This window comes from Rhodamnia argentea, chromosome 11 (genome assembly GCF_020921035.1).
Source record: "Rhodamnia argentea isolate NSW1041297 chromosome 11, ASM2092103v1, whole genome shotgun sequence".
NCBI classification, from domain to species: Eukaryota; Viridiplantae; Streptophyta; class Magnoliopsida; order Myrtales; family Myrtaceae; genus Rhodamnia; species Rhodamnia argentea.
This window is the reverse complement of record NC_063160.1, coordinates 18,372,943-18,386,802: the sequence shown is the minus strand read 5'-3', so window position 1 is coordinate 18,386,802 and position 13,860 is coordinate 18,372,943. Positions and strand designations below refer to the sequence as shown.

At 41.3% G+C, this 13,860-nt stretch overlaps 2 protein-coding genes and 1 pseudogene across 2 annotated transcripts; all 3 read left to right on the top strand.

The window, feature by feature from the left end:
* The first annotated feature begins 4,547 nt into the window (after positions 1-4,547).
* LOC125312533 (ABC transporter G family member 1-like) lies at positions 4,548-6,158 on the top strand. The gene is made up of 5 exons (XM_048273059.1): positions 4,548-4,848; positions 5,042-5,145; positions 5,337-5,777; positions 5,873-5,959; positions 6,057-6,158. Exons 1-5 carry the CDS (start codon positions 4,548-4,550, stop codon positions 6,156-6,158), a joined length of 1,035 nt encoding a protein of 344 aa, XP_048129016.1.
* LOC115747230 lies at positions 5,736-7,481 on the top strand (annotated as a pseudogene).
* A 2,596-nt stretch (positions 7,482-10,077) lies between these two features.
* Positions 10,078-13,324, top strand: LOC115747386 (polyadenylate-binding protein 2-like). The gene is made up of 6 exons (XM_030683532.2): positions 10,078-10,259; positions 10,403-10,505; positions 11,687-11,757; positions 12,272-12,463; positions 12,744-12,868; positions 12,957-13,324. The coding sequence occupies exons 1-6, from the start codon at positions 10,212-10,214 to the stop codon at positions 13,003-13,005; spliced, it is 588 nt and encodes a 195-aa protein (XP_030539392.1). The 5' UTR covers positions 10,078-10,211; the 3' UTR covers positions 13,006-13,324.
* Positions 13,325-13,860: the final 536 nt, after the last annotated feature.

The following is a 13,860-nucleotide window of genomic DNA, read 5'->3' as shown; positions in this document are numbered from 1 at the left end:
CCGATCCACATTAATTCATTTAACCCGTTTTGATCCATTTTCATGTCATACAAATATAGCGGCCCATACCCGACCCAACCTATATTGTTAAAATACTTCAATATTAAAATCCAGTTTAGAGAAAACTATTTCTTATACATTTTTAAAGATGTGTATTTCTATTTTTTATTTTTTTTAGATTTTTTAGCTAACCCATTGATGGCATATTTTAAACCCATTTAAGACCTATTAAATTTTTAAGTAACTCATCTATGTCCCATAGACAAAAAAAAAAAAAATTATGATCCACTTTTAAAATTTAAGGAACCCATTCATAGCCCATCACCATGAAACATGGGTCAAATATGGATTTTAGACCTATTTTGCACCTCTAGTCTCACGTAAGGTCTATACGATTGATTGGCTAAGAGAATTCAATTCACCTTGAAGCAAATATAGGCGAGAATTTCACTGGAACAATGGCTTTGTGTAGTCGTTGGGGGAGAAAAAAAAAATAGATTGAGAGCTCAAAAAATTGAATAGCCTGATTTTTGTTCAATATAGAGTGAAAAGATGATGAAGCATGATGATTTGGCCACGTTACTCTGTGTAATGGCCTGGGCTCCACGCGCTTCCGCTGCGCCATTCTGCAAGATATTGTCTTTGGACACACAGTCCTCACAATTTTGTTCCTCCGAGCGTCGCCTATACAACGCCCGGAAAACGCGTCTTGCAAGTTAAGAGGGCCCATTGCCATATAAACAAGCACAAGACTCCCCTCCTAAGCAATGTGGGACAAGGGGATGTCACATAATCCCCCCCTTAGCGGCACATCGGGGTTTTGTTCCTCCGAGCGTCGCCTATACAACGCCCGGAAAACACGTCTTGCAAGTTAAAAGGGCCCATTGCCATATAAACAAGCACAAGACTCCCCTCCTAAGCAATGTGGGACAAGGGGATGTCACATAATCCCCCCCTTAGCGGCACGGCGTCCCACCTGTGCCCTCGGTGGCACCAGCGAGCGCCCATTGTGGTGGGACGCCGTGCCCTCGTGGGCACCCGCGAGCGCCCACCGTGGTCCACACATGCTGTTGGAAGTCGGCTCTGATACCAACCGTAACGGCCTGGGCTCCACGCGCTTCCGTTGCGCCACTCTGCAAGATATTGTCCGCTTTGGACACACGGTCCTCACCGGGCTCCACGCGCTTCCGCCGCGCCACTCTGCAAGATATTGTCCGCTTTGGACACACGGTCCTCACTGGGCTCCACGCGCTTCATCTGCGCCACTCTGCAAGATATTGTCCGCTTTGGACACACAGGCCTCACTGGGCTCCACGCGCTTCCGCTGCGCCACTCTGCAAGATATTGTCCGCTTTGGACACACAATCCTCACGGTTTTGTTCCTCCGAGCGTCGCCCATACAACGCCCGGAAAACGCGTCTTGCAAGTTAAGAGGGCCCATTGCCATATAAACAAGCCCAAGACTCCCCTCCTAAGCAATGTGGGACAAGGGGATGTCACACTCTGCAAAAGATGATGAAGCACGATGATTTGGCCACGTTACTCTGCAAAAGTGATTTTAAGGCTCTGCTTATTTCGTGATTAATGAATTATTCATAAAAAATTTCCTGAAAAAAGGTTATTGATATTACTTTTAATAATTGATCAATAAAAAATATTCGTAATAACGATAACAATTTATATTCAAAAATTTTCGCAAATGATATTTTTCGTTTATACATTTTTAAAAATGATTTAAAACAATCATTTTCGCAAAAATCAATTCCTTTTTTTAACGAAACAAACGTACCGAAAGATGCAAACTAATTTGGGCATCTTCCTTTGCTATCAATGGAATTTGTAGACACTTTGGATTTCACCCTATCAGTGGAGCAACGAACGAGAGAAGAGATACATTACTGTTCATGAGCTTCTTAGGCTTCGTTTAGGTGGGATTCGAGAAACGTAAAGTCCTATCTCAGAGGATCTTTGAATGAATGTGGATTTGTCGAAAGCAAATAGATTTTGATTGATGTGTATTGCGTGTAAAGCAATTTTGAAGTGAAAAAAAAGGTGGCACCCTCCCCATATGTTCTTAACCAAAAGAAAACCCAAGAATTTACTTTAACTTTCATCAAGTATCTAATGACAACCAAAGAAAACCACACGTAAAAATAGCGATAAGCCATCAATCTTATATCCTAGAAGATCTTTCTAACTGTTTATCAACTCGACTATTAACCATAGTTGTGTACCCAACCACCCTCTCAACAATCACAAAAACTACTGAGCTCACACACACACTTTTATCCAAAGCAAAATCTCTACCAAACATGAGACAGCATCATCAAATTAAGACTTTCGCGCTTTGCACAGACAGAGCAAAAATCAGAGAGAAGAGAGTTAGAGATAGAACATGTAAAAAAAAATGAAAATCCACTCTGAAACCACACACACGAAAACTGCCACAAATTTTCAATTTACCGAGACTACATCCAGCACCCTCCAAATGGGAGAAAATCGCAGAATCAATCCACCCAGAAACAGAAAAGGAATAAACAGGAGCTAATCTGAGGAGAGAACATCATAGGAGACCGGGTGGCTCTAGGACTGTGAGGAGGAAACTGATCCATCAACCTCCAAAACCCTCCAATTGTCCATCTCTAACGCTAGAAAGGAAAATTCCTCAAGAATTAATACAAAAAAGCGAAAGTGAATGAGAAAACCCCACTTGCACAATTCAAACTTGATTCGACAACTTTATAAGCAAGCCCAAAAAGTGCAAATTTGCCGGATCTGGCCAAAGTCAAGGTCGGCCGTCGTCGCAAGCCATCCTCATCGTAGCAGATCAACCATCGAGGCAACTCCAATGTCGCGTAGGCCGCGCGATACAGGCTGACGAACACCTGCGCAGGGTTGCCGAGGCCACGTGACCCCTGGTGACACGACCCCGCAGGCGTCCGTCCAGCTCCAGATCTACAGGTTGAAGATGATCAGTCGCCAGGGCAAGATTGAAATAACAAATTATAAGTAAGGGCAATTTTGGTAGAATATACAATTTTTTTATTAACCTGGGAACCTGCCTCCTGATAATGTTGATACTGACAGTCCGACCTAACCTCAGATGATACGCCTTTTGAAAGCCGAAACGAGGGTTCCAGTTCCCTTTTCTGGAAAAACTCTGTCCGTACCCGAAATCTGGGCCGACCGTATATTTCAACGAAAGCCCGGCCCGCTAGGACCACTTGCACCCCTAATATCCCACGGGCCTAAACACAAAACAACAAAAGCAGATATAAATGGCAATTTGCTTAGATCCTATAAAAACGATGCACAGAATTTCCTGGATAACCACCGCCAAGAAATGGCCGACATGGATTTCGAGATCCACGTTATCGCCATAACAGTACAAGCATCGGAATGTTTTATACCAATCAGTCGATGCATGAATGGTCAAACTTCAACATGACCTTTTGTCCCATTCCATTTGCACTTGGATCGACTTAGCTGCACTTGTTTAGTAGTCGTCTCCCAGTCCCATGTTTGGCCTCACTTTCCCCCTGGTCTCTTTCTACTCTCTACTCTCTCTCTCTCTCTCCTCACATGAACGTCTGTACTAAGCTAAGCAGCTAAGGAGCAAACAAAACATACAAAAAAAAAAAAAAAAAAAGTTAAGATGCCTGTCCTGATTTCAAATTAAATACTTTTGTATGGGGAAAAATACACTTTTAGTGCCAAAAGTTATGTACGGAGATCACTTTGATGTCAAAAATTTCAATCGGATCACTTTAGTATCAATTTCTTGAAAAACGATCACTTTGGTATCAAGTCCGATTTGCTCCGTCGGGATTCTAACGTGGTACTTTTTGATTAATATTTGCGGCTGACGTGGCTCGCCGGTGGTCTGTCGTGGAATTTTTTTAAAAATTTTGAATTTTTTATTTAATATAATTTGAGAAATAAGCTGAATTTTTTTTTAAAAAAAAGGTAGAAATTAAAAAAAATAAAATAAAATATTGTCAGGCGTCGAGGGTTGCTGTAACCCTCGCCGCCTGACTTTTTTTTTTAGTTTTTTCTGATTTTTTCAGCTTATTTTAATTTATTTTAAATAAATTTTTTATTTTACAAATTTTCAGTTAGTTTTTCTTTTTTTAAATTTTTATTTTATTATTTTTATTTTTTTCTGAATTTTGAAGTCCACGTGGAACTAACCTGGACTTCATTTTTTTTAAATGCCAATTAAAATTCAAAAATTAATTAAAAATGCCACGTGGCAATTTTGGTCTGAATTTTTTGCAGGCATCAAAGTGATCTTTTTTTTTTCCGATTTAGCAATTAAAGTGATCCGATTGAAACTTTTGGTATCAAAGTGATCTCCGTACATAACTTTTAGAGCTAAAAGTATACTTTTGCCCTTTTGTATGCCTCCATCTGTCACGCATGTATGTCCGTGAACCCTCCCATTTGCATTTTAAACATTTTCCACTCTCTCTTAACACATTCCAGTTGATATATTTTACAAAAGGGCACTAAACTTTTCCATGGCTTCATCATTGCCCGGTTCGCGGATGGAGGCAGAGAGTTGTGCAGCTTCCCCAGGGACAGGAGATGAGTTCGGTAGATTGTCAACGCAACCAGAAGAAGGTGAGGCAGATCTTGTTTCGGATGGTTCGGGACAAATGATTGCCAGGCCAAAGGGAGGAACAGTTTCACTGACATGGGAAGATCTGTGTGTGACAGTCGCGGATGAGCAACACAGGTGCATATCCATTCTTCAAGGGCTGACAGGCTGTGCCCGGCCCGGTGAGGTCTTGGCTATCATAGGGCCGTCCGGCTGTGGCAAGTCCACTCTTCTTGATGCATTGGCAGGTGATAGCATCATGCATCTTCATAGTACTTTTCATTTTTTGTCATGAGTTATCAAAGTGTTTGCTCATATCACTATTATGACAAGTATTTCACCTTAACGTAGAGAGTAGCTCCAGCTTCATTTACAAAGGAATATACAACAGAATCCCAGGAAAAACATGTTCATGACGACTTAATTAGATGACCTGTGCAGGGAGGCTAAGCAGAAAGACAAAGCGAACTGGACAAATTCTTCTCAATGGAAGGAAAGAGCCCCTGGCATATGGGACTTCAGTAAGGAAATCAATAGCTTGGCTCGCTCGATCTTGATCAGTACATACCTTAATCTTTGCCTCTACCTTACATAATTGAAAAAAAGAAAAGAAAAAGCAAACCAAATTGACCCATTTTGCTATGCTTTCGCGTAGAATTGTGCGAAATCACGGGCTACATCCAGACAAACTTAAAAAGCAGGTAAACAGGTTGAATATTCTTATCACCTCCTGCAGGGTTGTGTGACACAGGATGATGTCCTAACATGGACACTGACTGTGAGAGAAGCCATATACTTGTCAGCTCAACTTCAGCTCCCAGATTCAATGCCGCTCTTGGAGAAGAAACAAAGAGCAGACACCACGATCAAAGAGATGGGTCTTCATGATGCCATTGACACGAGAATAGGAGGTTTGGGAAACAGAGGACTCAGCAATGGCCAAAAGAGGAGGCTCAGCATCTACCTGGAGATCTCGACTCGTCCCAAGCTTCTCTTTCTCGATGAGCCCAGAAGGGGCCTCATGAGACGAATAGTTAGTCTCGCTGAGCAAAATAAGATGACGGTGTTAGCATCTATTCATCAGCCCAACAGTGAAGTGTTTGAGCTTTACAAGAGTTTGTGCCTTCTCTCTCTGGGAAGAACAGTCTATTTTGGTCTTTCCAGTGAAGCAACTCAGGTACGTTATAGTTTGTGCATAACCTCAATCTTTTGCTGTAGTAACTAGTAAAGGTGATTACGGAATGAATGAACATTGAATTCTGTACAATGTAGTTCTTTCCACTGAATGGTTTCCCATGTCCAAGTCTGCAAAATCCATCTGATCACTACCTCAGGACTATCAACACTGATTTTGACGAGGTATGAGGGTGAAATTTCCCAAGCAAATCGATTTGAATTCAAGGGCATGGCTATCTTGCTCAGCCTGATCACAGCTAGAATTTTTCTTTGTAACTAGGACATCGAACAAGGTTTTGGAGGAAAGCAAAGCACAGAGGGAGTGATTAAACTGCTTGTAAGCTCTTATGTATCGTCTAATACCTATAGGCAAATTCAATGACAAATATCCGAGATATGTCGACAAGTAAGTTATATGATAAATCACTTTTATCAAATCTATAAAGAGAAGATATTGGTATTAGTGAGTGTTAATGTTTTTTTATGGTACTGTCCAAGGTTGACAGGACTGTACTAGACAAAAAGGGCCAAGCTTGCTTCTTCACCCAATTCCCTGTCCTTACAAGAAGGTCTTTCATTAATATGTATAGGGATCCAGGATACTACTGGATGCGTCTTATCATATACATCGCCTTAGGATTTGGTTTAGGCACCGTTTTCTACGACATCGGCTCTGGTTATAGTTCGATTCAGGTAAGCTCTATCTCTGCAATCAAGATGCCGTTTATGGTTTTTTAGTCTTTTTCACCAAGTTTCAATCAAAAGGAGGTTATCTTTGATGATATTAATAGACTAAAAAATGTAATTTAATTGCTTAATTCAGGCCAGAGGTTCAATGCTTATGTTTGTTGCTTCATTCTTGACAATATTGGCGATCAGGGGTTTCTCTTCCTTCGTGGAGGATTTGAAGGTGGGGAAATAGTAATTTTAACCTCTAGGAGACCACACAACTTCATGATTCAAGTCTGACTTTCCTCCCTTCTGATCCTTTTCTTTGCCTAGGTGTTTGAGAGGGAAAGATTAAATGGACATTACAGAACAAGTGCATTTGTTCTTGGCAATGCCCTGTCATCCATGCCCTTCTTGCTTATCATTTCCCTAATTCCTAGAGCCATCACTTACTATCTCGCGGGACTTCAGAAAAGCCTCGAGCACTTCATATACTTTGCGTCAACTCTTTTTACCTGTATGATACTGATGGAGAGTTTAATGATGATTGTCGCGAGTGTCATGCCGAATTTCCTCATGGGACTAATAACAGGTGCAGGAATCCAAGGATTAATGATACTCGGTGGCGGTTTCTTTCGCTTGCCGAGTGATCTTCCAAAGGTCTTATGCAGATATCCCCTCTATTACCTATCTTTCCACAAATATGCATATCAAGGCTTGTACAATAATGAATTCGAAGGGCTAACACTTCCCAGAAATCCCTTAATCGGGGAACGCTCCATTAGCGGCAAAGATTTATTGAGGGACATATGGCAAGTGGAAATGGGTTACTCCAAGTGGACTAATCTGGCCATTTTGCTCGGGATAGTGGTCCTGTATCGACTCATCTTCTTTGGTGTTCTGAAGATGACCGAGAAATTCAAGCCCGCCATCGGAGAGATCATGTTGGCCTTGCGCACGGTACAAACAAATAAAAGTCCCGGTAAATCCCTTTTGCGTTCCTTTGCAGGAAGCAAAGCGAAACGCAGCTTCATAAGTTGTAAGGATCTAAATCCGAGTGTTTTTCTAAAAGATAGAGTAAGATTATGCATGATTTACGTTAAACTCGTTGTAAGGATCTTGCGAAAGATCGAATACTGAATGAGAGCATTTTGTGCACAAGATCAAACGAGTCACATGCTAAAGCTTGGTTTTATGCCAAAATTGTTAGTGCGCAAGCTTATGAATTGCTGGTAGAGATGTTCTCTTATTGGTTGCTCACTACAAAATTTAGTCCTGATGTGCGTGTCTAAGAACCCAGCGTGAAGCTCGTGCAGGTGCTGCGCAACATTGAATATAGACCATGGCAGTTGATTCTCATGTACTTTTTCATTAATATCCTTGCAATAATTGCCATCCTTAGCTTCTCCATCCGAATTGTCAAAGTTTCCGTTCGCGTTACCTGACAAAACAATTGGTGGCTCGCATTAATCCGGAAGCCATTTTCCGTGTTCGATGTAACTTGCTCTTGGAGATCTTTTTTCTCCTCAGTAGTAGACAAACACACGCATGATCACGCAATAATGTCGGCTACATTGCAAAGAGAAATGCTCAGCTGGATCCAAGTCCAACCGACTGATTTGAGCACCATAACGTTTTCTTATCTCTAGCAGCTTTTTCCGGATATGCTTAATTCGTTGACCAACAAAGCATTGACATGGAAGTTCATGACTCGGGGGCAGGAAACTGGCGAAAGCTCCCATTTCTGATGCGATCGGTGGACCTTGCTAATCCCCTAGGAAGGTACGAGAGGAAAGCATGAGATGGTGTTGATTACGCAGGGAAGCAACTATGTAAATGTTATCCATGAAAGCCAAATGTGGGTTAATGGCTCTTTGATGCATTACTATCCCCACAAGTTAGTGCTACAGAATGAGATTGAGAGTTGTGACGTGACACTTGGCAATTTTAAGGATTTTTCTTTTTTCTTTTTCGGCCGAAAATGGCTCGCTTGTTGGAAGAAAAACTATTTACGAAAATTTATTTTTCAATTTTTTGACATTTTAATAATGGAAAACGTTCTCAATGGACAAAAAAAAAGAGCAAGCTTTGGGGGAAATGACTTTCTATTCTAGCAAGAAGCAAATTACTTTTCCTAAATCACGAAATAAATGTAAACTAATAATTTTCCTTGAAAATGATTTGCATGAAAAAAAACTTTCTTGTTTCATGAAGTTTTCAGTGATTTAAAAGCACCTAAGTGTCACAAAAAAATTACATCTGTAAATGTAAAACTCGAGTTCATATGTTCCTCCAAATTGAGTTATGGAAGGTCATTGTCGATCATATGTTGAAACCCAAAGACTAAAACTCGGTTATGTGAAAATAAAGTTTCTAGATTCCGTTTGTTTCGTGAAAAATTTGACTTTTATGAAAAATATTTTTGGATGTTTTGCTAAGAAATATGAAAATAAATTGGAAATTATTTTCGATCGTTTGAAAATGAAAACCCGCTTTTTATTTTCCTAAATAGGTATGTAATATTCGGGTGTTAGTGATTTGGGGTATGGACAATTGGCAAACCAAGCACAAGCACTGGAGTCTCAAGCCCGACCTCCATGGTCTCAAGGACCCGAGCACGATCGCCAATCCCGGGTACACGAAAGCTAGGCCCAAGACCTAGGTACCGATGGTCGGCACCTTGACCGCGTGCCCTCCTCGGTGCCCAAGCCCAATCCATTGAGTCCGAGTTAGATCCTCGTGCTTAGGCCCCAGTTCATAGAGGTAGGGCCTGGGACCTCTATGTCGGAGCCTGGCCTTAATGAACTTGGGCATAGGCACCGGGGCCTCGAGCTCAATAGATTTAGGCCTCAGCATCGGGCTCTTAGGTCTAACCTCTATGGACTCGAGTGCAAATGTCGGGGACCCAAGCATGGGCACTGAGGTCTCAAGCTTGGCCTCTTTGGATTCAGGCCCAGCCTCAATGGATTAGGTCCCAGTGGACCTGAGCCTTGCCAAGGACACGCAAATGGGGCTTGCGCAAGCTTAGTCTCTAGTCCAAGTGCTCATATCTAGTCATATTTGAAGAATGATTTATTATTTTTAGAAGGAAATCATTTCTTTGAATTGGGGCATAAATTTTATGATGATTAGGAAAAGACTGTTGACTCATTTTCGTAAATGATTCAAGCGTCCGAAAATAAGAAAAAAGAATCCTAAAAAAAACTTGAGAAGCAAACAGAGTCGTTATTTTAAATAGAAAAGTAAATTGAAATTATGCTTTTCACTTGGGAAAATCTAAATAACGGTATAAGTTTATTATCATCAAATCTCATAGGCCTTTTGGATTGGCTTCATGGCTTTAGCTCGGCCCATTTGAGTTTCCTGCGAAATAAATATATACTTTAATCTTTGATAACTTCAAATACTGACATTGACATGTTCTAAAAATTTTGGGTACTCGATGTGATTTTGGTCAAGTGCTCAACGTTTACGGTGAGAATCAAAAGTGAAAATTTAGATCTAGATAGATTTATCAGTAATTAAATTTTACGGAAAGAAGGAAGGAAGTTAAAAACAAAAAATGAGAGACAGAGGCTGACGTGGAGGAAACATTTTAGGGATCGGACCATGAGAACCGGCCGGAAAGCCCATGAGTCGCGACTTGGCTCACCTCTTCATCGTCTCTCTTCCCTCCCAAAGAGAACTGGGCTGTTGCTCCCGCAATCGCAGTCCCAGTCCCAGATAGCTCAGCGAGAGAAGAGAGAGAGAGAGACAGAGCGGCACGATGAAGGACGGGGACGTAGAGATGTCTCCGGTTGACTCCGGCGAAGCGGTACTGATTCTCTTTTTTATGTTCTTGTTTTCCGATCTCCTGCGTCATGCGACCGATCTGTTTTCGATTCGGATTCTCTTGACGACTCGTGTTTACGTTATCGATGCCCTGGCTGAATTGATTCACGAGTGTGAATGACGCAGGAGCTGGACGACATGAAGAAGCGATTGAAGGAGATGGAGGATGAAGCCGCTGCTCTGCGCGAGATGCAGGCCAAAGTCGAGAGAGAGATGGGTTCCGTCCAAGGTACTTCCTTTCGGGCTTTCCTTTTATGGGTTTACGGTCCTTTGGTTCGCTGTGTGATTCTCATGGTTTTAATGTGGGTCATTCATCCCACGCTAGTGGTAGTTATGGGGAAAGAGTTCTCTCTGGATTGGAATTTTGAGTTGTAGCATTGTTGGAATTGAATCCTCTCCACGGAGGGTGTATTGAGAGTGTCTGATTTATGGTACTGGTGTTCATGCATCACGCAAAAGACAGACAGCGACTGTGTTAGACTTGCGTCTTGTTCTTCACTTGTTTTTTGTTGACATATGTTATAATTCGAAACTTTATGTGCTTCATCAGTTTATCCAGGATCTACGTTCATTAGGGTTTATCTGCTTTGCAAGCCTAATGCATACAATGCGCGGTCCTCTACAGATTCAAATTTGGGGATTGTCTTGAATTTGATGAAAAAGGCTGTTATCTGTCCCATGTGGAGTGCCGATTATTACTGAAAAAAGGTGAACATGGCGGTGACTGTTAGCAGAATGTTAAGTTTCCTGACTGTCTGAGCGATAGATGTAAAGGTGGTCGGCTGGGGCTAAAGAGGAGTAATTTTGCATATGTAAATGTACAAGCTGCAGCCCAAGTGCAGTTGTTGGTGCTAGGTTTTCTCTCGTTTCTTTTGAATATGATGATTTTGGGTTTACCTGTGCAGGTTGAGTAGGGGTGTCACCTTGTATTGTTCTGTGATTTTGAGTTTTGAGTGGGTGAAGCAGGACAAGTTTGACCTCAGGTCTTACCAGCGGCAAAGCTATTGTGATGGTTCATAATTGCATATTTCGTTATCTCACTCTAGCTGTTGTCTAACATTATGGTATTACTTATAGTGCTAAATCAACTTGAGCTTTTTACCTTCATTTTAGGCAGTGTGTCTACTATGATTCTTTTAATTGGTTGTTGTGCTTGCAAATGTATATCTCGGATTTTTATTTGTTCTAGGACTATTTCTCACGGTGCATTATTGGATTGAGCTCACAACAATCAATTGTTTTATAGGATGAAATTATTGACAGTGCAAATGCAAGTTGAACTGTTGATTTTTCCATCTTTGGTAGTATTCTACTATGATGGGTTTTTCCCTCTACTGGTTATTGTACTTGCAAAAATTTAGTTTGTGATGCCCTATCCAACTTACTCTTCTTTGTTTCTTTTGCAACTAGATCCTGCTAATGCAGCTGCAAGTCAAGCAAATAAAGAAGAAATTGATTCTCGATCAGTCTTTGTCGGCAATGTGAGCTCTTTTTAATGATTGTTATTGCTTGCATTGTTTGAATTTCTTTGTTAGCACATATGTTTGCATTTGCTACTTGAGGGCCTGTGGTTTGCCTTCCCTGATGTTGAGATTGCTGCCTACCTTCTTTTTATTCTGCTTCATTAATAAGAACTGTCAGTTCTGCATTTGTCTCGATTCAGCCGTTTTGCATATCAGTCATGGTGTCACACTTCACCAAGGGAGGGAAAGAGTTTGTTCATGGTGTTGAAATTCTTTATTCACCAGTGATGGTTTCTATTTCCTACGATATGAATTACCAACCACCCATCATGGATACTTTTGAGTAGTATTTGTTTGCTCCTGATGAGCTTGTCTGACACACGTATAGAAGTTCAAAGCTAGCGGAGCAGTATATTTTGTCTATTAATGTTTCTGAACTTGTGCAAATTAACCTGGCTATTTGGTTATTTGATCCACTTATTGCTTAAAAAATGGAGCCGGAGCTTACATCTGGCAATAACTTCTTTTGCAGGTGGACTACGCATGTACTCCTGAGGAAGTGCAGCAGCATTTTCAGTCCTGTGGGACAGTGAATAGAGTCACCATACGTACTGACAAGTATGGCCAACCAAAGGGATATGCTTATGTAGAATTCCTTGAGCCGGAGGCCGTTCAAGAAGCTCTCCTTCTGAATGAATCAGAACTTCATGGTCGTCAACTAAAGGTGCAGAAATTCTGCTTTGGTGATCTCTTCTTCTATGCATTTTATGTTTGGTTTTATTTTATTTTTTTTCTTTTTATTTTTTTCGTGTGTTTTGGGGGGGGGGAAGGAGGGAGGGAGGGAGGGTGTGGTTTCTACAGAAACAAGACACACACAGGTGCACTACTGATAGTGATTGCCACTCCAGTCAACCCTTTTATTGGGTTCTTGAGACTGATTTTTGACCAATTTTATTTCTTTTTTCCCCGTGAATTCAGTGAAAGATTTAAATGGTTCTTTATAGGTAACTGCGAAACGAACCAATGTACCTGGTATGAAGCAACATCGCCCTCGTCGGTCTAACCCTTTTATGGGAGCCCGGTTCAGGAGTCCTTACATGCCTCCATTTTTCCCTCCATACGGATATGGGTATACTGCTTATACCTCTGCATGTTTTGAATGGGTCACGCACTTCACTATCGATACTGAATGGTTCGCAAACATCTCATCTCTGCAGGAAAATTCCAAGGTTTAGAGCGTCAATGCGATACAGTCCCTACTACTGAATGTATGTTTCTTGAGGGGTTGGATTTACATTGTGTAGGCACTAGACAGAAGCAGCTCCAGTGCGTTCTTTTATGTCTTTTTTATGTGATGACAATGTTTGATCTTTGGGGAAGAAGCGGAAGGGCATCAGCATGCATGACTCATGTCTTCATCTTGCGAGATGTGCACTTCCAAGTGCAGTTAAAGGTACTTGAGAGGGGAGAAACACTTCTGTTATATCCATTGATAGTTCAGCTGATGAGATTTGCTTGTTGCCATCACTCTGCTTCCCCGAATGATTAGATGATTATGCTGAAGTTAAAATGCTTCTTTGCGCAACTGTGTTTCTTCTCTCATACATGTTTGTATTCCAATTTGAGTCTCGTAAATGCGGAAACTTCAAGACTAAGATCTTCCCTTCCTTTTCAATCATCCTGGGAAGAGTGGCAATGGTTGGTGTCTGTACTAGTCCTCCAGGCCAGAGTACAGTACCTGAGGATTGTGAACTTTCCAGTGAATCTGCTCATGTTAAATGATTCAAAGTGTCATCGATTCTAACAGTTTAACAGAGCGGTTTTCCAATTGTGGTAAATGGATGTGAGGTGGTTTAGATCACACAGCACTTTATTTTCAAGTTCCTTTTTACAGATGCCATTACGTTGATTTATGATTGTTTAGCGATCGTTTTCAAGCCCGGGGGAATCATGGATGTGGCCGAAATCGCTGTACAGCAGGATCCTGTTTACAGCAGCCAGTCATGTATACGTTCCTTACTCGTGCTGTTCCGTTTCTCCTTCTAGGAGTATAAAAGTGGTCGATTAAGAGAGAAAGATAAGGCATATGGGACCCTTGTCCCCTATACTAGTTCCGCAGGT

Excerpts from the sequence above, each read along its gene's own strand:
- LOC115747386 (XM_030683532.2), top strand. The coding sequence starts at position 10,212 with ATGAAGGACGGGGACGTAGAGATGTCTCCGGTTGACTCCGGCGAAGCG. Across the intron at positions 10,506-11,686 it reads AGAGATGGGTTCCGTCCAAG|ATCCTGCTAATGCAGCTGCA; the intron begins GTACTTCCTTTC and ends TTTTGCAACTAG. Across the intron at positions 11,758-12,271 it reads GATCAGTCTTTGTCGGCAAT|GTGGACTACGCATGTACTCC; the intron begins GTGAGCTCTTTT and ends CTTCTTTTGCAG.
- LOC125312533 (XM_048273059.1), top strand. The coding sequence starts at position 4,548 with ATGGAGGCAGAGAGTTGTGCAGCTTCCCCAGGGACAGGAGATGAGTTC. Across the intron at positions 4,849-5,041 it reads TCTTCTTGATGCATTGGCAG|GGAGGCTAAGCAGAAAGACA; the intron begins GTGATAGCATCA and ends TGACCTGTGCAG. Across the intron at positions 5,960-6,056 it reads TCAACACTGATTTTGACGAG|GACATCGAACAAGGTTTTGG; the intron begins GTATGAGGGTGA and ends CTTTGTAACTAG.